The sequence below is a fragment of the Heterodontus francisci genome, chromosome 4 (assembly GCF_036365525.1).
Source record: "Heterodontus francisci isolate sHetFra1 chromosome 4, sHetFra1.hap1, whole genome shotgun sequence".
Classification (NCBI taxonomy): Eukaryota; Metazoa; Chordata; class Chondrichthyes; order Heterodontiformes; family Heterodontidae; genus Heterodontus; species Heterodontus francisci.
The window spans coordinates 37281326-37308710 of NC_090374.1; the positions used below are offsets into that span (position 1 = coordinate 37281326).

Consider the following 27385-nt stretch of genomic DNA (forward strand, 5'->3'; position numbering starts at 1 on the left):
TCTTTTGGATAGGCTTAGTGCAGAATGAGATTACTGTGCAATCACAAGCTAATGTCTGCTTAAATCTAAGACAAATGATCTGTAAAAATGGGGTCACAAATACAGCTTTGAATATAGCTAACAAATTGGCCTCCTCCTGGCTCATATTTAGAAGTACCAGTTTTATTTTAAAAAAAGAAACAAAGTATGAGTAATTTGAGGCCATAACATTGTGATAATCGTTGGTCCTTTTTATTTAATATTATGTTTTGTTTTTACACATGCTCTCTTTACATGGCTTGTAGTATTTCACCTGGTTGAATACGCATTCACATTGATGGAAAGTGATGTTTAGTTTCCTGGATAGAAGCAGACAAAAAGATTTCAGTATAGTTGCTTTGCTGTTGCATAATTGATTATGCAGAGGAAATCTCTGTGCAAACATTTTGCAAGAAAAAAAAACACGTTATAGTGCTGATTGCAGATTTGCAAAGACTGAACAGGCTGTTAGCATATCCAGTCAGTTTAGATTCAAACATAATTAAGTTGCAGTTGTATTATCTGGGCATTCTATGAGGTGTCTGTGGGGTTGGGGTGGGGCGGGGGAGTCCCCCCAATACACAGGTATGTGTTCAGGCAAAATATCCAACATAAAGTTAATAAGTACCTGATGGTGATTGTGAATCACAAACCCTGGTTTACTCCTCTGCTTCAGCTTGTGTCACTGTGCACAGTAGCAAATCAGTGGATCACAAAGTGTACCATAGGATATCCAATGCACCTCTGATTCATTTTCCAAGTTATTTCTCAACTAATAGGAGCAAACATGTGATCAGTTCCGGAAAAAAAACTGCTGTTGCTAGAAATCTGAAATAAAAACAGAAAATACTGGAAATGCAGTGCAGGTCAGCACCTTAAAGCAAAAGACAATTCTGTGCCCTTCATTAGAATCCAAGCCTAAAAGATAATACATCAGTACCATTGGAAAAAATACAGAATCTAGAGGGGGGAGGGCAATGTTTGAAAAATATATTGAGTGATTTGCAGACTGCTTAATAATAGTTACTGGATGGTATGAAACATTATCAGTCCAGAATAAAGGAATGTGCATATAATTAGCTTAAAGGATTAGTTTAAATTGGGACTCACTGCAAAATCAAAATATAACAGTTTTGTTAAGAAAGACCATTCAGTAAGTTCCTCACTTCAATTTGATTTGGGCTTCTCCTGTGATGTGTTACATGGAAGAAAAATGAATTGTTTACTTACATCTTGTGAATTCAAAATAGAGTGGAGGTGCCACCTTTGTTTTGTGAAAGTTGGTATTTCTGTGTGATTGGCAGGTCATGCATCTCATGGTAGCTGTGGACAAAAATGGGGTTAGTTTTCGAAAGTCACATATCCTTTCTCTGTTACCTGCTGTTACTGTGTGATGATCAAGTCAGACATTTAGACATAGTTCCCTCGCCATTGGAATTAGATGATAGAGCCCTGTATTTTCCTGGCCACACGCTGGCTACAAGAGATGTGTGAATTAACTACACGAGATTGTAGTGCGGGAAACAAATTGAAATGACAAGGGCTTATTCATAATTTGCCATTTTTGGAGTAAACATCATTTCTGCGTTTCTACTGACTTTTGAAAATGTGCAGCTGGCAGAGGTGAAGGAGCCCTGTGGAGGTGAGACACTTCCCTACCGAGGAACAGTGAGCAACAAAATAAGAGCGCAAGTCACTGTGAGGAACCTCATCCAAATATATCTCACAGAGTGTAGGATATGTTCCATGAAGACCAGAAAGAAAGAATAGAAACAAAATACAGAAATTGCCTAAGAATGATCTAAAGATTTACAGTTGCAGGAGTGGTGCCTTAATGCAAGCCACACAAATACCTTGCATGAGAAATTGGTGACATCTTCATATTGCTAATGGAAGCATATCCTTTGCAAGTAGACTAATCCTCTGGTAGATTCCCTTGGTTCAGGGTAAATGGATAACTCTTTCAAAGTCTGTCAAGAACTTTAAAGCAGACTAATGAAGTAAGGCACAAATTTAATAAAAGCCCTAACCAAAGCAGTAATGGGGCACAAATTATTTAATGCGCTTTTTATGAATTTGTAATGATCTGGGAATAAAGTGCGATCAGAACTATCATGTACCTTTGCAGAGCACAAGCTCCTGATGTAAAGCAATACATGGGAACCTCCAGTTATCCTCACTGACCTTTTGCAGTTTAGCCACGGAATTTAATTAAAGCCAGTAGAATGACTGTGTCCTATTTCCTATCTACTGTCCACCCCCTCCCCGCAACCCCATTTGCAGTTCCCTGTAAGTTTTAATAATCAAATCATTATTTATTTACATGCTAAATTGAAATATAGCATATGAAATTAAAGAACACAGGGAAATGGAGCTGTATCTATTACAACTGTAAGACATGGATCATGTTGATCTTGATATGTTGTCAGGGGAATGCCTGCATTAAATCAGAATGTCTGAAATAATATCAGTGTTTTATGAAGATAAATTCGTTTGGAATGCCTTTGCTGGTATTATTTGATCACGTTTCTTCTGATAGTGTTTTCCTACAGAACTTGTTTTTCGACAGGACATATATGCGTGCAAGCATTTCCTTCAGAAGATGTTTGATTCCTTTCTTTTTTCTCTTCCCCGACACACCCACTCACAGCCTGAGCTCCGTTATCAGAGGGCAAGTGCTCACTGCGGACGGGACGCCCCTCATTGGAGTAAACGTGTCCTTTCTGCACTACCCGCAATATGGCTACACTATCACACGCCAGGACGGAATGTGAGTTTTTGCTGGTCGAAATAAAATGTACCTTGCATGTGATTTAACCCCGTCTGGCGGCAGCAGGGAATTATACGTTCTAACCTAAGCAAAATAGCAACATGTTTTTGTTTGTGTATTCAAATACTAGTTTGCAGTTATTCTATAGTCCAGCTGTGCTTTAAGTTCTGTTATCCTGTGTTCAATTGGGCAACTCCACTGAATGTTATTTGAATGGTGGCTTGGGCAAGTGTTTCTTATGAGAATGGGAATGAGAATGGGACAGCGAGTTCAGCCCTGTTGTTGTGATATTTGGAGTGCTACTGCCCCAGTGCTGCCCGACAGAGACAGTGGAAATCGGCCTGTAAGTGTACAGTCTTTATGCTGCTACACGTTGAAGAAACCAGTTTAAATTCCACCTCTACCTTGTGCTGTTCAAGGGAGCCAGTCTTGACAGGCCTCTGAATCAAGCACTAACCAGGTTTATTGTGGGTTAAAATTGTGTTTTTTATATAATGTCAAATTTGGACAGTATTGGACAATTGGACAAATCACTGACTATGTTTTATTATTTCAACTTTATTTTCCAAATTCCTCAGTTAAAAAGAGGGATGACTACTTTAAAAGTTGCAGCTCAGTCAGCGTCTGAAAGAAAAAAAAGATATGCTGGTATTTTTAGTGAGGTAATCTTGTGATGGAAGGGGTTGAAACCACCCACTGCAATTAGAAGAATAACAATTATATTAGCCTGATTGCTCCATTCCAGCATTTATGACTTTCATTTGTGTCTCTGCTACTAAAACAAATGCTTAACTTTTCAGTGCTGCAAAGATCAAAACATGTCCATCTTTAGGCCACAATGCCCAGTAATTCAACATTGGAATATATGAACAGCAGGAGGCCGTTCAGCCCCTTGAGCCTATTCCGCCCTTCAGTTAGATCATGGCTGATTTGTGCCTCAGCAGTATTTACTTGCCTTTGCTCCATATCCTTTCATCTTTCCCTCAAGAAAATCTATCTCAGTTTTGAATTTTTCAGTTGACCTGACCTCAACAGCTTTTTGAGGGAGAGAGTTCCAGAGTTCCACTACTTTTTGTATGAAGAACTGCTCCCTGACATTACCCCCTGGATGGCCTAGCTTTAATTTTGAAGTTATGTCGCTTTGTCCTGGACTGCCCCACCAGATGAAGTAGCTTGTCATATCTACCCTATCAATTCCTTGAAGCATCGTCAAGAGCAATTTATTTAATTCATTTGATTTTCTGCAGGGGATGGGCACAATAGAAATGTGGAGCTTATTCAAGGAGCAGCTACTGCGTGTCCTTGATAAGTATGTACCTGTCAGGCAGGGAGGAAGTTGTCGAGCGAGGGAGCCGTGGTTTACTAAAGAAGTTGAAGCGCTTGTCAAGTGGAAGAAGAAGGCTTATGTTAGGATGAGACGTGAAGGCTCAGCTAGGGCGCTTGAGAGTTACAAGCGAGCCAGGAAAGATCTAAAGGGAGAGCTAAGAAGAGCGAGGAGAGGACACGAGAAGTCATTGGCGGATAGGATCAAGGAAAACCCTAAGGCTTTCTTTAGGTATATCAGGAATAAAAGAATGATTAGAGTTAGATTAGGGCCAATCAAGGATAGTAGTGGGAGGTTGTGTGTGGAATCAGAGGAGATAGGGGAAGCGTTAAATGAATATTTTTCGTCAGTATTTACAGTGGAGAAAGAAAATGTTGTCGAGGAGAATACTGAGATACAGACTACAAGGCTAGATGGGATTGAGGTTCACAAGGAGGAGGTGTTAGCAATTTTGGAAAGTGTGAAAATAGATAAGTCCCCTGGGCCAGATGGGATTTATCCTAGGATTCTCTGGGAAGCCAGGGAGGAGATTGCAGAGCCTTTGTCCTTGATCTTTATGTCGTCATTGTCGACAGGAATAGTGCCGGAAGACTGGAGGATAGCAAATGTTGTCCCCTTGTTCAAGAAGGGGAGTAGAGACAGCCCTGGTAATTATAGACCTGTGAGCCTTACTTCGGTTGTGGGTAAAATGTTGGAAAAGGTTATAAGAGACAGGATTTATAATCATCTTGAAAAGAATAAGTTCATTAGCGATAGTCAGCGCGGTTTTGTGAAGGGTAGTCGTGCCTCACAAACCTTATTGAGTTTTTCGAGAAGGTGACCAAACAGGTGGATGAGGGTAAAGCAGTGGATGTGGTGTATATGGATTTCAGTAAGGTGTTTGATAAGGTTCCCCACGGTAGGCTATTGCAGAAAATACGGAAGTATGGGGTTGAAGGTGATTTAGAGCTTTGGATCAGAAATTGGCTAGCTGAAAGAAGACAGAGGGTGGTGGTTGATGGCAAATGTTCATTCTGGAGTTTAGTTACTAGTGGTGTACCGCAAGGATCTGTTTTGGGGCCACTGCTGTTTGTCATTTTTATAAATGACCTGGATGAGGGTGTAGAAGGGTGGGTTAGTAAATTTGCGGATGACACGAAGGTCGGTGGAGTTGTGGATAGTGCCGAAGGATGTTGTAGGTTACATAGATAGGCTGCAGAGCTGGGCTGAGAGATGGCAAATGGACATAGATAGGCTGCAGAGCTGGGCTGAGAGATGGCAAATGGAGTTTAATGCGGAAAAGTGTGAGGTGATTCACTTTGGAAGGAGTAACAGGAATGCAGAGTACTGGGCTAATGGGAAGATTCTTGGTAGTGTAGATGAGCAGAGAGATCTTGGTGTCCAGGTACATAAATCCCTGAAAGTTGCCACCCAGGTTAATAGGGCTGTTAAGAAGGCATATGGTGTATTAGCTTTTATTAGTAGGGGGATTGAGTTTCGGAGCCACGAGGTCATGCTGCAGCTGTACAAAACTCTGGTGCGGCCGTACCTGGAGTATTGCGTGCAGTTCTGGTCACCGCATTATAGGAAGGATATGGAAGCTTTGGAAAGGGTGCAGAGGAGATATATTAGGATGTTGCCTGGTATGGAGGGAAGGTCTTACGAGGAAAGGCTGAGGATCTTGAGGTTGTTTTCGTTAGAGAGAAGGAGGAGGAGAGGTGACTTAATAGAGACATATAAGATAATCAGAGAGTTAGATAGGGTGGATAGTGAGAGTCTATTTCCCCGGATGGTGATGACAAACACGAGGGGACATAGCTTTAAGTTGAGGGGTGATAGATATAGGACAGATGTCAGAGGTAGTTTCTTTACTCAGAGAGTAGTAGGGGCGTGGAACGCCCTGCCTGCAACAGTAGTAGACTCGCCAACTTTAAGGGCATTTAAGTGGTCATTGGATAGACATATGGATGAAAATGGAATAGTGTAGGTCAGATGGTTTCACAGGTCGGCGCAACATCGAGGGCCAAAGGGCCTGTACTGCGCTGTAATGTTCTATGTTCTATCATTACCCACACTAAAATGCCCATCCACCTCTAAATAGAAAAAAAGGGAAGTTCAGGTTTCATGTGGAAAACTGGTCTGAATTCGAGCAGCGTCTTCGCCTGAAATGTTAATTTGTCAAGAACAAACAGATATTGTTTTTATTTCTGATTTCCAGCATTTGCAGTATTCCCTTTTCATCTACAAATATTAATCTTATTTCACTTGTGTCTTAAGTAACTGAAATAAAAATTAGGACAAAGGATCAGACACACTGAACAAAGAGATTCCAGTTCATGTCCCACTATTCACTGACACGTTCACTCAGACCTCCCCAGGGTCAGTGTTTTCAGTTATCTGGAGGGTGGGTGAGAGGCCCAGCTGCACAGTACTTGGTGGTCAAACAAGGATGTGGTGGTTACCTGGAGAAGGGAAAAAAATCATGTTGAAAAGCTCCCCTGATGGCGCAGTTTACAATGTTATTTATTGGCAGTGGAGACTGGGATCGCATGAAATGTTTTCTTGGGGGGGAGAGGGCAATTTATATATTGATTACTCATTGTGGGGTGGGAGAGGGCATTTTAAGTGCAATTAAAATGGTAATTTTATTTTTTGACAACTGGGTCCTTTAAAACTTTCAATCTAACTGCAGGACTTGAAGCCCTTTAAAAATGGCAATGGCGCCAGCGCCTGCGTGGTGGCACCAGACACTGTTGCCGGGGACTGACGTCATCGGGGGCGGGCGTTCCGCCCCCTCCATGTAAATGAGCTGCCGCGCTAAATATTGCAGAGGCCCAGTGGCATACATCTCACGTGTGCACCGTGCCGTTTTTGAAGCTTGCCGCCAAGACCGGTGGCGAGCTTCAAAAAATGCAGCCCTGGATTTTTTTGTTCCTTGCTCTCAAGATGTTGAGCGATGCCCGCAAAGGTGCATTCAGTGTCCCAAGAAGGCAAAGGATATTTTTCTTGAACCACTGCATTCCTTTTGTTAAAGGTGCTCTCATGTTATGTAGGGAATTCAAAGATTTTGACTCACTGATGATGAAGGGACATTCATAACTGTCCAAATTATGCATGTTCAAGAGAATAGAAGGTGATGGTGTTCCGAAGATCTTGTCCTTCTTGGTGGCAAAGGTCACAGGGCTGGCAGGTGCCGTCGAGAATCCTGGGACTGATAGAACTAATAAGGAAAACGAAGTAAGAAGTTGTATGCATTTAAAGCAAAGATTTCCTAATACGTTTTAGCTGTAGAGAATGTGGGGGTGATTCTGCGATCCAGGTTCCTGCGTGGGAACTGTGCTCACAGGGACTGCGGAGTTCAGGGTTATGCCAGTGTAGCTCTGTGCCTGGAGTGCTGGATTGAAGACACCTCCTCAGGTTCATCTTGAATTTTCACCTTGTTAGCCTCCAGTTTGTTGATTGACACATTAAGGGCAAAGATGGCGGAAAACAAAAGGAGGTGACCACAGCTGTGACATTGCAACTTAAGTAAGAGTGGAAATGGGTACTGGGTTGCATTCGTAGAGGAAGCAGCTCCAGCCCCCAACACCACAGGAAGGTAAAAGCAAAATACTGCGGATGCTGGAAATCTGAAACAAAAACAAGAAATGCTGGAATCACTCAGCAGGTCTGGCAGCATCTGTGGAAAGAGAAGCAGAGTTAACGTTTCGGGTCAGTGACCCTTCTTCGGAACACAGGAAGGTTGTTAATCATCAGCGGCTGAAACCCTCATCTATGCCTTTGTCACCTCTAGACTTAATTACCCTAGTGCACTCATGGCTAGCCTCCCACTTTCTACCCTCTATAGATTTGAGGTCATCCAAAGTTCTGTTGCGCATGTCCTTACTCTCACCAAGTCCTGCTCCCCATCACTCCTGTGCTCGCTAACCTACATTGGCTCCCAGTTAAACAAAACCTCGATTTTAAAATTTTCATCTTTGCTTTCAAATCCCTCCATGGCCTTGCCGCTCCTTATCTCTATAATCTCCTCCAGTCCCACAACCCTCCGAGGTACCTGCACTCCTTTAATTCTGGACTCTTGAGCATCCCCGATTTTAATTGCTTCACCATTGGTGGCCATGCCTTCAGCTACCTTGGCCCTAAGCTCTGGAATTTGCTGCCTAAATCTCTCCACCTCTTGACCTCTCTTTCCTTCTTTAAAACACTCCTTAAAACCTACCTCTTTAACTAAGCTTTTAGCCAACTGCCCTAATATCTCCTTCTGTGGCTCAGTGTCATATCTTCTTTTATAATGCCCCTGTGAAGTACCTTGGAAGGTTTTATCACATTAGCAGTACTATATAAGTACAGGTTGTTGTTGTACTGACCTTCTGAGGTTACAGAGGTGAGCAGCCAGGATGATTCTAGGCATTGGGTATTGAAAGTTATATGAGAAGGTTGCAATCTGATCTATTAAAATTGTAAGATTTTTAAGATCATGAGCACAATATATGGTGTTCTAACCAGTGCAAATTTATTTTCCCCCTTTAGGTTTCTCCCCATTTCTCCCAACATTGCATTTCTTATATGGGTTTGGTTCCCCAGGCGCTTGACACCTTCAGGTACAGTGCCTAGTAGGCCACTGTACATGTGAGAGCTGAGACAGAGTGCTGGTAGGCTTTTGACCACTGGGCGCATCATCTTCTGAGCCCAATACTGCCTTCATTAGATGCTTACTTGGAAGCAGGAGTCACTGGGAACTTTGGCTGATTTCACCCACACTAACCCCCACCCCCGCACCACCCCCCTGCTAACTTAAGGGTGCTCCTCTGTCACATGCTGCTCAGGTTGCCTAACTCAACAGAAACCAGGATAGGAATCTTGAGCCTTCCTGGTCTCCATGGTCCAGCTGTGCACCAAGTAATACATATACAGATTGAACAATTACTCAATTTCCAATGCAATGATTACGTTAGGTCCAATTTCTTTGCTGCTACCTGTTGTTGTCAGTAGTGTAATCAGATGAGTAGTTTCTGAAAATTGAATTTTCTTGCTTGCAGGCCAGAAATGTATTCTGTCAGAAAGAAAACTATTTCCTATCCAGTTTTACTGTTCTAGAAGCCATGGTAATAATTGTGAATAATTTTAATGTGATTAAATGGCACAAGGTGGTGTTGTGCTCAGTAATACTAAAGATAAAGCCCAGCTCTGTAATGTAGTTTGATGCCTTGAGTGATATTGATTTTCCTGTTATGATTCTTCTTTTGGTCAGGTTTGACTTGATGGCAAATGGCGGGGCCTCTCTCACCCTGTGCTTCGAACGTGTCCCATTCATCACTCAGCACCACACTGTGTGGATTCCCTGGAACATTTTTCATGTGATGGACACAATGGTCATGAAGAAGGAAGAGAACGAGATTCCCAGCTGCGATCTGAGTGGATTTGTGAGGCCGAATCCTATCATCTTGGCTTCTCCTTTGTCCACCTTTTTCCGGTCATCTCCTTCGGAGAGCCCCATTATTCCTGAGACCCAGGTAAATGGCGCCTCGTTCTTATCACATACAATGGAAACCACACGAAAAGTCAATGTTTAGAGTGTTGGTCAGTGCTTCTTAGCAACCTCTTCAAGAGTGTCTCTGGCTGTATTTCCCCCTTTCTCCACTCTTTTTCATTTGCTCGCCTCAAGGCATTTTACATGTGACACCCTTCATACGTGACCATGTCTAGCAGGCCGTTCAACCATGGGAGTCATTGCTGCTGTCTCTGATCCCGTCCTCGCCCACCAGCTGCACATGGGGTCATTGGATTTACGAGCACATGAAAAAAAGGATGAGGAAAGGCCATTGAATCTCACACTGTGCTCTCAACAGTGCAATCTTGTGTATCCTGCTGCCCTCTGCTAGCAGTACTAACTACTGGAGAGGAGTCAAAAATCTGGGAATGAAAAGCATGCAGCTAATTTCACACCTAATTGTTTACATAGAATTACATCACATAGAGTTTACAGCACAGAAACAGGCCATTCAGCCCATCTGGTCTTATGCCAGTGTTTATGCTCCACATGAACCTCCTCCCACTTTACTTCATCTCACCCTATCAGCATATCCTTCTATTCCTTTGTCCGTTATGTACTTATGTAGCTTCCTCTTAAATGCATCTATGCGATTCTGCTCAAGGTACTAAGTTCTACTTTCTCTCCACTCTCTGAGTTAAGAAGTTGCCCATGAATTCTTTATTGGATTTGTTGGTGACCGTCTTATATTTATTGTCCCTAGTTTAGGACTCCCCCAACAACTGGAAACATCCTGTCCAGCTGAAATCAGCTAACTCATCGCAGACCAGGAATGAAATTGGGGAGATGCCTGGTCTATCAAACTGTACTGTTCTGGTCTTTTTCATTTTTACTTCTGCTGTTAGTAACCCTTCTTTCTCTCATCAGCCCTGGAGTAGGGACGTACTTGACGTCTGCTCTCATCATCTGCCTTCACTGACATGGCAGAGATTGGGGAAATGCTTTTACTCTGCAATGTCATGCATTCATTTTCCAACATGCACCATCACAGCGTCATCTTAGCGCTATAACATCTTTTTATTACAAGGTTTACGTTCACACACCTGGGGTCTCTGATAATATAAAAGTTATGGCACTGTGTAATTACATTCTTCAATCAAATTTCTTGTTCCATGTTGATGGCCCCATCTATACTGTCTAATGGAGTGCTGGTAATGCCTGCCCAGGAGAAATCACAGTTGAAATGAAATAAGTGATTTTTTTTTTCTTTTGGACTTAAAATCTCCCTTGTGGTTGTATGCATTGTCATGGCCTTTACTTCAGTTGTAAACAAAGTCTCTGTCTCTCTTTCCAGTCTTCTCTCTATCTCTGATTCTCTCTCATATATCCTCCAGGTGCTTCATGAAGAGACAGAGATTCCTGGCACAGATCTGAAGCTAACCTACCTGAGCTCACGTGCTGCTGGGTATAAACCGGTTCTGAAAATCACAATGACCCAGAGCACAGTGCCGTTCAACTTGATGAAGGTTCACCTGATGGTGGCTGTGGTGGGCCGGCTGTTCCAGAAGTGGTTCCCGGCGTCACCGAATCTGTCGTACACCTTCATATGGGACAAAACCGATGCTTACAATCAAAAGGTCTACGGCTTGTCTGAGGCAGTTGGTAAGTTGAAAAGAGTGCTTCACCTTAGCGTATCCACAGTCTGACAACACACGGCTTAAAAAGAAGTGCTCTCAATCTTTCCCATTGTTCCTTTGATAATGACCTTAAATTCATACCCTCTAGTTACCCTCTATTTGCCAACTCCAAGACCTCCCATAATTTTGAACACCTTAGTTAGGTCCCCTCTTCGCCTTCTCTAATGAAAGGAGCCACTCTCCATTTCTCTAATCTCTCCTCATAACTAAAGCCTTTCACCCCTAATATAATCTGAGTGAATCTCGACTGTACTATCTCCATGGAGTCTTGTACTGCACACAGCATTCTAACTGCAGCTCATTTTCCCATCCCACCAATGCTAGAGCCACTTGTAGTGCACCTACTGCCACCTTGGCAGAATCCTACTAAGTTAGCACAGATTGAAAATGAAAAGCTTGCACTCTCTTGGTTTGTGTGGTTCAGTTCCACTCAGCACTGTCAGGGGACCCTAAACTAGACATTTTTATCAGGGTCCCCAGATCCCTGCAGCAATACATAATTCTAAGTAAAAAGGTTGATTTTATCATTCATGTTAATTAATGGCATGAACTACAAGAAATGAGTGCACAGGATCTCTGAGGAGATCTTTATATTTTTAAACTAAGTAAGTCTTTTCAAATAAAGTGATTTTAAACTACATGAGATTCCAAAGACAAACACAAGCTCCAGCCTTTCACCATTATAAAAAAATATACATGCCACTTTAGTCACAGGGCTGCCCTTTTCCTTGCCTTCACACTACCAGACACAGCAAGTATCCAGTTAAACCCCACTCCCAGTATTGCTGTAGAATGCAAAGGTCAGAAATTGGTTCACTTGAGGCTGCTCTGGATCTCTGCCATAGTACATAATATTAAAGCTGTTGGTGATCACTGATGGTTTCCTATGCTTGATGAAATAGGAAGTGGTTCATCATGATTTAATAACTGACAATGGAGGGTGCTACAAAGTGTTGAGGAGCTGATTTCCTCTATGTTTGCCACATCTTTATCCTCAACCAGATCACCATGATATTTGCTGAGTGACAGTCATCGTCATGAGGAGTGGTTAGCACAGCAGCCTCACAGCTCTAACAACCCGGGTTCAATTCTGGGTACTGCCTGTGTGGAGTTTGTAAGTTCTCCCTGTGTCTGCGTGGGTTTTCGCCGGGTACTCCAGTTTCCTCCCACCACCAAAAGACTTGCAGGTTGATAGGTAAATTGGCCATTATAAATTGCCCCTAGTATAGGTCGGTGGTAGGAGAATGTGGTAACAATATGGGATTAGTGTAGGATTAGTATAAATGGGTGGTTCATGGTCAGCACAGACTCGGTGGGCCGAAGGGCCTGTTTCGGTGCTGTATCTCTAAATAAACTAAATAAAAATAAATAATTAGATTATTTCTACTACAGCAGAAAAAGCTAAGAGGAGATTAAGTTGTGGATTTTAAATCATACCCAGGTTTTGATGGGGTGAATAGAGTGTTTTTTCTGTTTCGGGAGTCGTCGAAACTAACAGCATAGAAAAAGGCAATTCAGCCCATTGTGCATGTGGTGGCTCTTTGAACGAGCATGTGCTTAGTCTCACATTCCCACTTTTTGTCTATAATCCTGTAAATTCCTCACCCTCAAGCACCTGTCTAATGCCCTTTAAAAATTATTTATGGAATCAGCTTCCACCACTTTCTCAGGTACAGCATTCCAAATCCCGACAACTCTCTGAGTGAAAACATTTCTCCTCACCTCCCCTTTAGATCTTTTGCCAATGATTTAAAATCTATGACCTCTAGTTATTGACCGACTTGCCAGAGGGATTAAGTTTTCTCTATCTACTCTATCAAAATCTGTCATCGTCTTGGAAGCCTCTATTAGGTCACCTCTTACCCTGCTCTGTTCCAAGGGGAACAGTCCTAATTTTTCCAACCTCTGCTCAAATCTGAAGCCTCTTATCCCTGGTAACCTCCTGGTAAACCTCTTGTATACATTCTCTAAGGTCTTTACTTCTTTCCTGAAGTGTGGTGCCCAGATTGTCCACAATACTCCAGCTGAGGCCGAACCAGTGATTTATAAAGTTCTTGCAAGATCTCTTTGCTTCTATATTCTATTCTTCAGTTTATAAACCTAAGAAACCCACATGTTTTGTTGTAAACATCATATCAACTTGCCGTGACACCTTTAAGGATTTGTGTGGGCACTAAGGTCTATCTGTTCATCTACACTTTTCAAAATTGTGCCATGTACAGTATACTGTCTTTCCAGATTTGCCCTTCCACAGTGCATCACTTCCCACTTCTCCCACATTGAACTCCATCTGCCAGGCTTCTGATCACTTCAGCATCCTGTCATGGTCATCTTGAAGTCTATAACTATCCTTATCACCGTCTACTGCTTTGTCAACTTTCATATCATCTGCAAACTTTATAATATTGCTCCCCAACCCGAGGCTAAGCTAAAAATTGAAAAGAGTAAAAGTGAGCCTTGGGGAACACCACTACAAACCACCTCCCAGTTTGAAAAACATCCATCCACCACCACCCTTTGCTTCCTGTTGCTCAGCCAATTTTGTATCCATAGCACTACATTCCCCTTAATTCCATGGGCTCCCATCTTCTTCTTAAGCTTCCTATGTGGCACTTTGTCGAATGATTTCTGTCAACAGTCCATATATACAACATCCACTGTACTACCTTGACCAACTTTCTCTGTTACCGCATCAAAAAATATCAAGTTAGTCAGACATGATCTGCTTTTAACAAATCCATGCCAGCTCTCCTTGGTTTACCAGTGTCTTTCCAAATGAAAGTTTATTTTCTCCCGGATACTGGTTTCCAATAACTTCCCACCAACAATGTTAGGCTGACTGGCCTGTAATTTCCTGGTATATCTTGAAAAATTACGTAACATAAGCAACCATCCAGTCCTCCGGCGGTACTCTCATATCCAATTAGGATTGAAAGATGGCTCTGCTAGTTCTACCTTTGCTTCTTTCAGGAACCTGGGATGCACTCCATCTGGACCAGATGACTTACCAACTTTCAGTAATGATAATCCTTTCAGTACATTTTCTTTATCTTTTACTATCCTGTGCATAGCTTCCCTCTCTTTCATAGTATCAGCTTTATTTGTGAAGACAGGTGCAAAGTAATCATTCAGTACTTTAACCATGTCCTCTGCTTCTACATGAATATTTCCCTTTGGGTCCTTAATGGGCCCAACTTTTGGTCAATGAGAAGGAACCATCAAGTTAAAATTGTCCCTGAGATTGAAGAGAGAGCTTAAATGAAGTTTCTTTATGCAGAGAGTTTTTAGAATCAAAGAATGCTAAAATACACAAGGAAGCCATTTGGCCCATTGTGCCAGTGCCGGCTCTTTGTTAGAGTGATCCAATTAGTCCCCCATAGTTTGGCAAATCTTTCCTCTTCAACTATGTATCAATTTCCTTTTGAAAGTTACTATTGAATCGGATTCCACCACCCTTTCAGGCAGAGCATTCAGATCATAACAATTCTCTAAGTAGAAAAATTCTCCTGGCCTCTGTTTCTTTTACCTTAAATCTGTGTTATCTGGTTCCTGACTTTCCTGCTACTGGAAACAGTTTCTCCTTATTTACCCGATAAAAACCCTTCTTGATTTTGAATATCTCTCTTAAATTTCCACTTCGCCTTCCCTGCTCCAAAGGGAACATCCTAACAGCACAGACGCAAAATGTCTAATGGTCTCCTTCTGTGTTATAAACTTCTACAGCCCTGTGGAAAGAAAGAGGTGGTTAAGTATTCATTTTTGAAAGGGGGGGGAATGTATTTGTGCACAAGAGTTGTAGGCTATTTGCATCATTATAATGTATTTAACTAAGGCTGCTCAGTGGCAGATAAAGACTCAGGAAAATCAGCTTTTCTTTTTGATTTTCCATCGAACCTGGAGCCAAAGATGCCCTGCTGCCCAGTTCGGGGAAACTTAAGTCCAATTTCATTTCGTTGGAACACAGGAACAGGAGTTGGCCAGTCAGTCCCTCGAGTCTGTCCACCATTCAGTTAGATCAAGGCTGATCTGTATTTCAACCTTATTTGCATGCCATTGTTTGATAATCCCTTGATACCCTAACTTAACAAAAATCTTTCTATCTCAGGTCAACTGAAACTTTCAAGACTAGCATCCACAGCCTTTTGGAGGACAGAGTTGCAAATTTCTACTACACTTTGTGTGAAGAATTGCTTCCTGTCTGTCTTTCATCCTTACGAATTGTGATAGAAAATATTCATCCTTACCAGTCAATTAATGATATTTTCTCTTTGTCCAGTTTCTGTTGGTTATGAGTACGAGTCCTGTCTGGATCTCATCCTCTGGGAGAAGAGAACAGCTGTTCTGCAGGGGTATGAATTGGACTCTTCAAACATGGGTGGCTGGTCACTGAACAAACAGCACGTTTTAGATGTTCAAAACGGTAAGTCATTCAGATAGTGAAAAGCACGTAGTGGTAATCTATCTCTCGGTACCTATATATGTCACACATTCCTTATTTGTATTCCTGGCTGTGACGCACAGTCGTACCTGCAGCTCCACACTTCAACCATGAGTTGGAGTTTTATAAGGTCCAGCATCGCACCTGAGGGAAATTCGCTTTGTCTTGAGCAGAGCCACAGAAGATCAACAATTAATTTGAAAGGGTCCAAAAATGCTCAGACCCACTGCCCTGTTGTAAGTAGAATGGAAAATTCCAGTGTGACGCTAGCCTCTGCTCCTTCAACTTCTGGTGTTTCCAATGTCATCCAATTTAAATATTTTCAGTGGGCACCAATGCCAGCAAGATTCAGCACGGAATGGCCGCTTGGGAATGTTGCTGCTGAGCCCGCTCCCCCACACCCCACTCCCATCCACAGCACCCCAAAGTTTCCAGCCTCTGCATGTGATCCGCCCCTTTTGTAAGAGGACCAATCAAAAAATTGGAAGAATCAATTCTGAGGTCTGCCAGGCCAGGCTCCTGGCCTGGAGACCCCAGTGGGCCCCATTTCCACTCTGACAAGGATCTGGATGCTGGTTTCTTTCAGACATCCAAATCCCTGAGCCCTAAGGAAGGGGTAACTGCAGAAAATCCAATTGGGGAGCCTTGCCTTGTATGGAACGGGTGGAATTTCTGTATACCCCATGCCCCAGTGAAAACCCAGCATCCATCATCTTCTGTGTGGAAGCACAGTGGTTTCTGTTCCCATCCAGTTTTCCAAGCATGGGTCTAAAAATCAGTGCTATATACTGGCAGTCCTATCTCTGATGCCATTCAGTGGAGCCTCATAATGTTATTCCTGCAGTGTATAATAACAGAAAATATACAGTCTGTTTTGCCAATGTATAAGAGTATGGGTGGAGAGTATGAGTATGAGTGGGATGGTGGTGGGGAGGGTGCATAAAATGGGGCGGGAGGCTCCGGGAGTCTTTCCCAGCCCGCTCCCGCCTCCGTCGCACTTTATGTAGGACGGGAGGGGTGAAAAATGGCCCGCCCGCCCCAAGCCAATCAAGGCTCTTAAGTGGCCACTTAATGGCCACTTAACTTAAGGCGGGCCTTTGCCTGCCTCCACGCGGATTTTACACGTGGTAAGTGGGCATCCTGGAGCTGGAAAAAGCCACCTGGGAAAACCAGGCAGCTGCCGATCGTCCCGGGGTTGGGGGGGGGGCATGCTTATCGGGCACAGGGTGCCCAATGGAGGGCTGCCTCCGCTACCCCAACCACCCCCAGCACCCAACATGTCGCCCTTCCCCCCAGTGACCACCCTTGCCTTGCCGGGGCCTGATAAATTACCCCCAACGAGGCAACCAAATCATACCTTTCCTCCTGGCTCCGCATCTTCTTTCTGCCTTTTCTTTTTGGCTGGGCTGCAGTCCCAGCAGTGGCCACCACTCCCGGTGGCGCTGCTGGGATTAAGAGATGCCGGCACGCTGATTGGCCGGCAGCTCACTGAGGCGGGACCTATTCCCTCAAGCGGGTGGAAGTCCCGCCTCGGAACTGTTAAAGCCTGGGGGCACGTAAAATACAGAACAGATCCCCAGGCGAGGCGGAAGCAGGTTCGCCACCGACATTTATGTTGGAGGCCTGCTCATGTCCACCCACCATAAAATTCCAGCCTACATGTCAGAGTGTTATGCCAATGGAATGAAGTATGTAGTAAATTGAATTGGTGTGTGACCATGGTTTGAGAGTCAGTGCAGCTTCCTTGCTGCGTTTCATGTAAACCACACATTGCAACATTGGCAGCAGTAATGACGACAAAACGATCAGCGTTCACTGTTGTTACAACTCTGAAACTGACAACTGCTTCTGGAGTCTGCTCATGCACAATTCACTGTGGAAATCCAAAGTTGCTGTCAATAATTCTACATTTCCTGACAGGGTGCACTATTGAAGTGCCCCACCCATGAATGCAATCAAGTAGAAATCACTGAACTGACAGAAACTTTTCCTTTTTTGCTATTGGTCTTGTAAAAACCCTTGAAAAAGCTACTTCTTGTTGAGGTTTAACAGGGTTTTTAACAGTGTACTAAGTTCATAATTACTGCTGGACAGCCTGGCTGTCCCTGAAAAACCTGTATTTATGGAATGTCAAAATTCTCCAGTGTGATTAAAAAAAAAATCACATTAAAAAATTTTTTAAGTTTGTTTGATATTTCAGTTTTTCCCTTCACCCATGTGCATGTCCCAATCATTTATTGCACTGTAAAATTTAATGAAAAGTGAAGGATAGAAGTGCATTTTACTTCCTGCTTTGCTGTCTGTGCGAATACATCACTGTGATTGTCTGCTTACCCTGCTTGCTGACATCTCTGTTGCTGTACACCTGGAGATACCCTTGACTTGGCACCAGATTCAAACTGACGTCAGGAAAGGTCATCTTTCTTTGCGGTCAGCGGCAGGTATTCTCACTTTGCCACTGACTACAAAATCTGTGCCGTTATTAACAATTCATTAATGGGAAGACACAATGGTCCCAGATTTCCATAGGACTTGTTCTTGGGCTGCAACATCGGTAAATGATTGGTGCAATTACCAGAGAAATGTGAAACAGGCATTAATGGCACTTCTCCAGCAACTTCCACCCATCTCTCACCAAGTTGTGACAGGAAATCAGAACAATCCTCACGGAAATTCAGGGTCTGTATCAAATACCAGATGTGTTTTTGAATTTTTTCACAGAGGATGATTAGATTTCTCTAAAACTCGGTGGTATTTCCTTGTAAAAGCTGGAAAACAAATATTCATCACCTTCCGCAGTAAATCAAATCTTCTTCATTTAAACATTACAGATTTTAGCAATAATTGATACATTTACTAACTACACGTAATAAATTACTGACTGCAGATAATAGGATGTTACTCACTGCATTTAGTAATTGACTTATTGGCTACATTTAAATAAATAATGAATTGAATTGCTCACTAATTTTAAAACATCTTATTTTGAATGCATTGTGTAACTCCTTTAGTTCCTCATTACAATTATAAATGTTATTTCTGTCTGAAATAATTCATTTCTAATTTTTTAGGTCTGTTTTATTACCCATACATTCTCTGCAGGAGCTACAGTATGAGAGAAAAATTGGTAATAAATAATTGTATATACGTAGCAGCTTATCACATCTAAGTGTCCTTCACACTGAATTCCTTTTGAACAACTATTGACCATTTTGTCGGAAAATGTGGGAATAAAATAGGAAATTTCCACAAATAGCAAAGAGACCTGTTGATCATTTTTTTTTTAATGCCTTGAATTGAGGGAGGAATATTGGCCAGAACACCAGGAGTACCCCTTGTATGAGTTAACTTTTTATCTGTTACCGTTTTTCTCGAGATGTGGCCAGCCATTGAAAAGCTGCATTTATTGCACATCCCAGGTTGTCCTGAGAAGGGTCACCTTCTTGAACCACTGTAGTCTTTTTGACGATGGCATTCCCATAATGCTGTTAGGTAGGGAATTCCAGGATTTTTGCTCAGGCACAATAAAGGAATGGTGGTAAGTCAGAATGGTGTGAGACTTGGAGAGGAACTTGAAGGCAACGATGTCCCATGAACTGTTCCAGATAATAAGTGACAGTTCTTGTCACTTTTACAGTTTTCCTGAATCCCCTTTCGATCCATGCCTGACCATATGGTTAACACTGCTGAAAAGTTTGAAGAGGGATGTAATCCAGGTTTTTTAAATACAAAGAAAGCAAGAGCTTGCATTTACATTGTGCCTTATCATATCCTTGGGATTTACGAAAGAGCCTCACAGCCAATCAATTACTTTTTTGAAGTGCAGTTACTGTGCCCTTTCAACTCAGCACGGCATCCGTATTCAGCGGCCACCACAGTGCCCTCGCAATATTCTGCACAGGGGCTGATTAGAATCACGGCGCCGAGCCCCCCTCCCAATGTTACGTGGTGAGAAGCGGGACATTCGACACAGTGAGAGAGTGTTTGACAGCTGTGCAGCAGGTGCTGGAGTCCTATTTAAATCGCCCCAGCACCTGCTTCCTGACAGCTGTCAAAGAATACTTACCTGACTACTGAAGAGTGGGGCTGCTGTCAATCTGGTAGCAAAGCAGAAAGTGCTGCAAAAACCCAGCAGGTCAGGCAGCATCTGTGGAGAGAGAAGCAGAGTTAACTTGGCCAAATTCACAGACCTGAGTTAACTCTGCTTCTCTCTCCATAAATGCTGCCTGACCTGCTGAGTTATCCCAGCACTTTCCACTTTGCTGCCACATACTTACCCTGCTGTGTCCCAGTGTCCTGTGAAGTTGTGATCCTCTTCTCCCACTCAAGTGTAACATTCCTTCTTGTAGGCATACTACACCTGGATGAATAATCTTAAACTTGCACATTCCAGGATGTGAGACTTAAATAGACCATAAAAGGTATTACAGAGGTTTAGCGAGAACTCACTGACACAAATGGGAATGCACAGGTGTCACAGCAATGTAAATACGTCTTTCACTAAATGTTCCTCGCCAACATGTGTGTCCTTTTCTCTGTGTGAATAATGTGTGCCAGCATGTAGCGCCAATGTCACATCCCTTTGCACTGTTGGCCCTTCAGAAGAGCCAACGTATGCAATAACATCATTGCCATGTCATCATTACTCATGGGCGACTCCATGGACTCAGTGACATGGACATTGGCTCAGTCAGCTGTTGCCTCTAGTGGTTTACACAGGGATGCTGCAGATGTGGACTGGTGCACAGCAGGTGAACAAGGGTGATGTGTGGTTTGCAGAGCTCATGTTGGTTCCTATGGAGCAAACAGCCTTTGTCTGATAAGCCACTTCCATACATCCCTAGCTCACTGTTAGCCCTGCATGCAGAGCCTGGGTGCCATCTGCCCTCCCATGCATCTTTCATGTTGTCGGTCTTCAGAGTCCTGTTGACGTCTCTCCTCATCATGCCAGGCCTGGCCCCTATTGGGTGTGAAGTTGTGCTGAGCAACAGAAAGGAGCCTTTTCGGCCTATAGTACAGAACATCACCCTGTCCATACAGGCATTGGAGGCGCTCTTTCAGCATGCCGATCTCCTGCTCAATGGTGGCTCATGTAGCTCAGTGGCTGGCGTTGTATCTCTCCTCTGCAGCAGTGGTAGGATCTCTCACTGGTGTCGGGAGCCATGTCTGCAAAGGATAGCCCTTATCTCCAAGAAGCCACCCCTCCATCTGAGCCAGTTCAGTGAACAGCGGTGGCGGCCGGGACTAGCGCATGACCAAGGTGTCATAGCAGCTGCCTGAGAAACGGTCACACATTCGCTGCAAGCATCTGCGGTGTTCACGTACCAGCTTCACCTAGATTGAGAGGGCTCCTTTAATGATGATGTCTGCAGGTGGTAGCCTGGCAGTAGGCCTGATGGCCACATGAGTGCAGTCTATGAACATTACAACCTCTGGCTCTCCGGCAATGGTGCCAGAACCAATGGCCCTCCGGTGCAGGTTAATTTGTTTTTGGGTGTGCTGGTTGTGATGTAGATTGATGTAGAATTAAGCAGGCTATTTAAACACAGATTATAAGACCAAAACCAGAGAGCTCAGGTTTAAAATTAGCATCGCTCAAGTGAGACTAGAGGTTAGAAGACATTTTTCATTCCCTGCAGAGTCTCAGATATGTGAGACAAATTCCCAGTGAAGTCATCTGAATCTGACACCATTAACTTTAAAAAACAACTGGATCACATTATTGGAATGGAAATGGGACTGGTAACTATAGGGACAGATATACATTGAGGTGATCAAATACTGCACAGAGCTGAATGGCTCCTGTGTAGCTGAGGCAGAGGGAAATATTCTCTGAAGGACTGCAGGCCAAGGCTGAAAATTGGCATTTTGAAGATGGATAAACAATCCGGAGTTTTGCTCAATATTTGTCACAACATCTCTTGTCCAGTTGAATGGGATTCTTAATCTTTCTGACTGTAGCCAAAGCACCAAATAGCTTCTCTCACCACTTTTATACCTGCAGGCTGAAATTAACTTAATAGCAACATCTTACTATAAATTAACCTCAAATTCCTCCTGAGCCAAGTCAACAAAAATTCTTGGAAGACGACAGCCCCATGCAGAATGCAAGATGCTAGTTTCCATCCAACACTCACCCAGAAACATAGCTTGGATCTCAAGTTGGACGCTTACAAAATTGTACCACCAGATGTTAAGGTGAGCCGTGGAAGGAAAATCAACCTCTCAAGTCTCTGAAGAGCAGAGCAAACCACGAGAAAACATGCATTCAGAATTATTTATTTGCGACATAGAAGGAGGTTATTTGGCCCATTGAGTCCAATTATATTTACTAGTGATAATAGTGCCTTCTGAACAGTTTACGATGAGCAGTTAAGAATATAAGTATTGGGGGGGAGTAATTGTCACAGTTGGATTCTGCCAGTGCACGCCAAAGCAGTTGTGACTTCTTTTAAAACTGCTTAGTCGGATTGATGAATCCAACGTGGCCTGAATTGAGCGAAACATGGAAAATGTATCCATTTCTTTCTCTTCCATTGCTGGTGAAATCTATGGTAGATCTATTTGTTTTACAAGTCTACCAATTTCCGTACATTGAAGCTGTTACTATGCAACATTAGGGGTAGTTGGGCCAGAACAAAGGGCTAATTGAATCGTGATCTGGTCAACAATCCAAAATGGAGCAATTAAAGTAAAAATTGAGCAAGTCAATTCTCAAAAAATGCATTGTGCGGGTGAATCGATTCTTTGAATTATTCTGGGATGTGCGATGACAGGCAATAACTTTCTGAAGTAAATTGCGTCTAATTGAATAAACACAGTGATTAGTTGTTACGACAAGCTGCATAAGCCAGAGGGATTCATTCCGAAGCAGAATACAGACAGCAGCAGGTGTTTGTGCGGGCACCCAGAAAAACGGTGATAAATATTCTAATGGAGATAAGATATTGTTCATCATTCCCTTTGTATTTCATGGTGGGGAGTTGTAAAGTAGTAATTTTTCATCATAATGACTGAATGAATGAGGTATAATAACAAAGCATGCTGACACGGAAGGATTCTTTGATGAAAATTACAGAACTCAGCTATTTGGGGAAAGTAATTGTCACAGTTGGGTGATGTAAATGTACACTAAAGCTGTTACAGCTTGTTTTAAAGCTGTTCTGTGGGATAGATTAATCTGTGAAGGCCCGATTTGAGTGAAGCGTGGAAATTTCACATACTCTTGAGTTATGATTTTGTAATACACTCAAAACCCCTGAATGATTTTCCTGTTGATGGTGCGTTTATGGATTTAATCACTCATTTTCTCCCATCTCTGCTGAAGTCACTGACCACCCTGCACTTCTTTAGTTTTTGACCAATAGCGGAAAGGGGTCCTAAAACTGGTGTTGGGCCACTTAACAAGGCTCCTGCTGAGGTTACCGTGATATATTAGAAGATGCCCTGCAGAAATTCACTCTCTACCTGCCCTGTTGAGAAACAAGGTCATTAAAAAAAAAGATTTAATTAGACAGAGATGTGGTTATTACGTTTTCATATATAAATGACTGGACCTCTCCTGGCAATGCGGCTGGTAAATCCAATGATATATAAAGGCATTTGTTTTAGTCCATATAATCTGCAATGTATTATTCTGCTATGGAGGCAGAATTGGGTCCCGTTTACACCACAATGTCTAATTGTTGTTGGACAAATGGAAGGTGAAGCCAGTTAAAGTTGTAAAGTGCTTGCTAATTTTGGGCTCCTGGTCAATGATAAGAACGAAAGAAATTGGAGCAGGAGTAGGCCATTTGGCCCATTTTTGTTTTAAAAATATTCTGCATCCACAACAAAAGTGTGACATCTCACACGTGACTTCCCGATGCCAAACAGAAGACTTTTGTAGCTAACGTAATATGGATAGTCTCAATATTTGCAAGTTACACAGGAAAATCATTACTTCAGAGCTACCACAAACTTTTGCTTAATTGGTTGCGGTAGAGTGCAGGTTCCAGTGGGTAACTATGCTCTTTTCCTAGCTGTATACAATTTGGCCTTAAAGGTTTCTTCACCTCTGCACGAACCATGCTTATTTTAAAGCTGACCATCCACACAGTAGGACCATGTGTGCAGTCCTTGATCTGTGTAGGGAATAAAAAAATAACAACGCTAATGTCAAGCTGGCTGGAGATGCAAACATCATGTTCGCTATGAATTATTTAACAGTGTGAGGAAAGTATTTCTGACTTTCAAGTTCTCCTTTAAAGATGAGAGCAAGATGCAACATTCAGATTTCTTGTCCCACCTCCCACAACAGTTCATGTTCTTCTTCCCACATTTGCCCATTGATGCAGTCAGCTGCAACTCTGAATTAGCGCTCTTCTTGCCTGAAAACTTTCCCTCCACATTAACCTCTTCCCTCCAACGCTATCCTCTTACCACACCCCCCCCAGAAAAAAAGTCACAGATGCTCAGCTGGTTCCCATTAGAGAAACTAATAGGTGTGAATGTACTGAACTGCAAAGCTTCTCAGCTTTCGTTTGAACACTTTGGGGTTATTTCAGGTCAGGATTGCAGCTTCCTATGCCACTACATTACTGTTTTCTCAATAGTGCTCCAACCCACATATTCCTAATTCTGCCACAAAACAATGCCAACCGGTTTAAGGAGACTATTTGTTTATAAGGGCTACCAGAAGTCAGCTGTGGAGCTGAACCAATTTTCCAGAGCAGGAGGCTTTTTAGTACTTTAATAATAAATACAGAAATACTTGGAAAAGGTTTTGCACAGAAAAATGGTGAAGCACAGTCGTAAGAAATTCCAAGTAAATATTTCCATAAATTACTGTTTATATTTCAGTGCTGGTTTTCGTTAAAAGTTCCCACTTTCAACATTGCTGCTTAGTCACGCCTGACCCTTGCTTCCTCCCCATCCACCATCCTATTCTATATGTTTATGTTGAAAGCTGTGATTTGATTTGAATCCTGGATTGTACAGTGCTGTGGGTGGTTCCACACACCTGCGCATGCCTGCGGCCCACAATCACAGACATAAGCACATTCACTGCAGGAAGTGAAAATTTGTTATTACAACTTCTTTATTTCTAATTAAACCCATGAACTCATTCTAGGTGTGTATTAAAGTTTGAGCTTTGTAATTGTTGCTGAAATGTCAAAAGCCCTAGGTGGGTGCAAAAATTAAGATCTGAAATGAATATTGACAATTATTGGCCCAAACATCATTTATTCATTAATTATAAAAAACAAAGTTATTCAACAGACCATTTCAAAATACTTAAACATTCTAAAAAATTATCTACTGTATTTCCATTAACCAGGTTGATATCTGATAAAATGAAATTAAAGATGGAGTGCCATTTTGAAATCGTTTATTAATATATAATTCCAGGCATACCGCTATAGTAAAACAGCCCTTCAAAGCATACTGCAATGTTATACTGAAGGTGCAGTGGATAAGTGCATCATGTAGTATAATACCTGACTGTACAGAACAGGTTTTTTAAAATGCTGTTCTTGGGATGTGGACAAAGCTGGCATTTTATTGCCCATCCCCAGTTGCCCTGAGAAGATGGTGGTGGGCCGCCTTCTTGAGCCACTATGGATCTTGTGGAGGTAGCACTGCCACAAGGGCGTTAGATGGGTTTGATCCCCAGTCTGTGCTGAGTCTGCGGATCTCAGTTGGAGCAATGGTGGAGGAGTTGCAGCTGGCCGTGGTGCATCCATCTATCTAAAGGGGGCAAAAAATCAACCATTGTTCCTGTTTCTCGTTGCCATCCAATAATCATTGCTTGTAGCCCGATGAGGGCATGATCAGGCTCAGTTGTGATGACCATGCAACACTCATACCCCCCGCAGTCACATGAAGATTCACCACTAGGATGAGGAACAAGAGCAGTACCGGTATCCATGGAACTGTAATCTAGCACATCATGGCCTTCAGGTAGAACAGAGAAAAATTGGGAAAAAAATAATGCCTTTTTTAAACCTGCCAAACCACGCTTGCAGAACTCATAGAAGAGAGCTCCTTTTTTATTGCTAACTGCCAGGTTCATTTTAGTAAAATCTGATCTGTGGCTCTCCAACAAAATACTCTCCTTAAAAGAACCAAGTTGAGGCAGCATCTTTTAAGGGAGGATGCAGGGGCATGGGAGAGAGCGGTAAACTGTTAAGAACTCGCTCTTAAAACTCTATGCAGTGAGAACGGGATAAATGTCTATAAGTAGCAGTCATCATTTAAAAATTGTTTTCATCTAACTTGTTTCCCCCGAGTAACCAGTCTGACTTCATCCAATATGCTTGATAGACATAACTAAGATCTAATCATTGTGTTTATACTATAGCTGATCAAACAACAGGTGAATGTCAAATGATTCTAACCTTTAGAGATTGATGCAGGCTTGACATTCAACAGTGATTTAATCTGTATTCTCTTTCTGCAATTGCTGGAGGAACAACCTGTCTTAATCAATTGTTTTGATTGGTGTGGGCCTAATGTGAAATTTAAATTGTGCTTTATGATTTATGATGATGATTTTGCAATCAAGGAAAATGCCTTATTGCTTGTGACAGTGACAAAGTTGTTTTATCATTCTGCTATTAGGAATCCTGTACAAGGGAAATGGCGAAAATCAGTTTATCTCTCAGCAACCAGCTGTGATCAACAGCATCATGGGCAACGGACGAAGACGCAGCATCTCGTGCCCAAGCTGCAATGGCCAATCAGATGGCAATAAGCTTCTGGCACCCGTAGCTTTGGCATGCGGTATCGATGGCAGCTTGTACGTCGGTGATTTCAACTACATCCGCCGTATTTTTCCTTCAGGAAATGTGACAAGCATTCTAGAGCTAAGGTAGGTCTACAGCAACAAAATCTATACCGCACTGCTACAGCTTTTGCATACAGAAAATGTTTTTCCTTCCAACCCTCCCCCTCCACTACTTTCCCACCAACGGAGGGAATCAGAAATGCTATATAAAATAAATTATAAATTTCATACCTTTGTGAGACCCATTTCCCTGCCATTGTGGAAGACTAACATAGACACACACCTTGGTAAAATTCTGAATTGATTTGTTGGAATAGACAGAAAAAATGGGAATAGTCAATCATTCCAGTCCCTTCAAAGATTAACATTTGAAATTCTGTGAGAAAATAACATAAGAGAAAGACTAACTACTGCTTCAAGAGCCAAGGTGGCCAAAAAGAAGCCTTTAATACAGCATTGGGTCCTGAATGTTGCCTGTCTCTATTAATCTGAATATTTGAACACAATAGTTCACTGCTGAAGAGAGTTGATTTAAAGCATAAGGTCATTGTCAAATGCTTTAATTAGCTTCAAGTCCCCTTCACAGAGAAGAAATTGCAAGGTCCTAAACTGCACCCATTAGAATAGAATTGGCATGCAGTCTCTTTAAGAACTGATGGTACTTCCAAAGCTCAACAGTTGAGAATGTACAACTAGCGAGGTTAAATTAATTTGCACAACTTGAGTAATCCATGTGCTAATTATTGTACAGCCTTGTTCAACTTCCAGTTAAATAGTGTTTCGACTTGCATTCACAGTATGTCAAATTGGTGTGAAAGTTCATTGACTTTAATAAGAACATTTTTGCAGTACACACAGAAATCTCGGTTATCATTGCTTGGATGTGGGCTGCTACTGACA

The 27385-nt window shown here is 42.4% G+C and overlaps 1 protein-coding gene and 1 long non-coding RNA gene across 18 annotated transcripts in view; one reads left to right on the plus strand and one right to left on the minus strand.

Annotated features, from left to right (window-relative positions):
* Positions 1-27385, plus strand: part of LOC137368959 (teneurin-3) — an 891767-nt gene that overhangs the window by 816366 nt on the left and 48016 nt on the right. For all 16 annotated transcript variants that reach the window (XM_068029337.1, XM_068029332.1, XM_068029334.1 and 13 more), the window contains 5 exons: positions 2669-2788; positions 9343-9604; positions 10977-11244; positions 15556-15699; positions 26320-26569. In XM_068029337.1, the coding sequence (XP_067885438.1) occupies positions 2669-2788; positions 9343-9604; positions 10977-11244; positions 15556-15699; positions 26320-26569 (1044 nt within the window). The remainder of the gene's footprint in view (positions 1-2668; positions 2789-9342; positions 9605-10976; positions 11245-15555; positions 15700-26319; positions 26570-27385) is intronic.
* Positions 226-26819, minus strand: LOC137368960 (uncharacterized). 2 transcript variants are annotated; one of them, XR_010974845.1, is made up of 4 exons: positions 26717-26819; positions 7168-7311; positions 1249-1341; positions 226-338 (listed from the first exon to the last, which is right to left on the minus strand). It is a non-coding gene; the product is annotated as an uncharacterized lncRNA (long non-coding RNA). The 2 variants fall into 2 exon arrangements; XR_010974846.1 differs by lacking the exon at positions 26717-26819 and adding an exon at positions 15524-15578.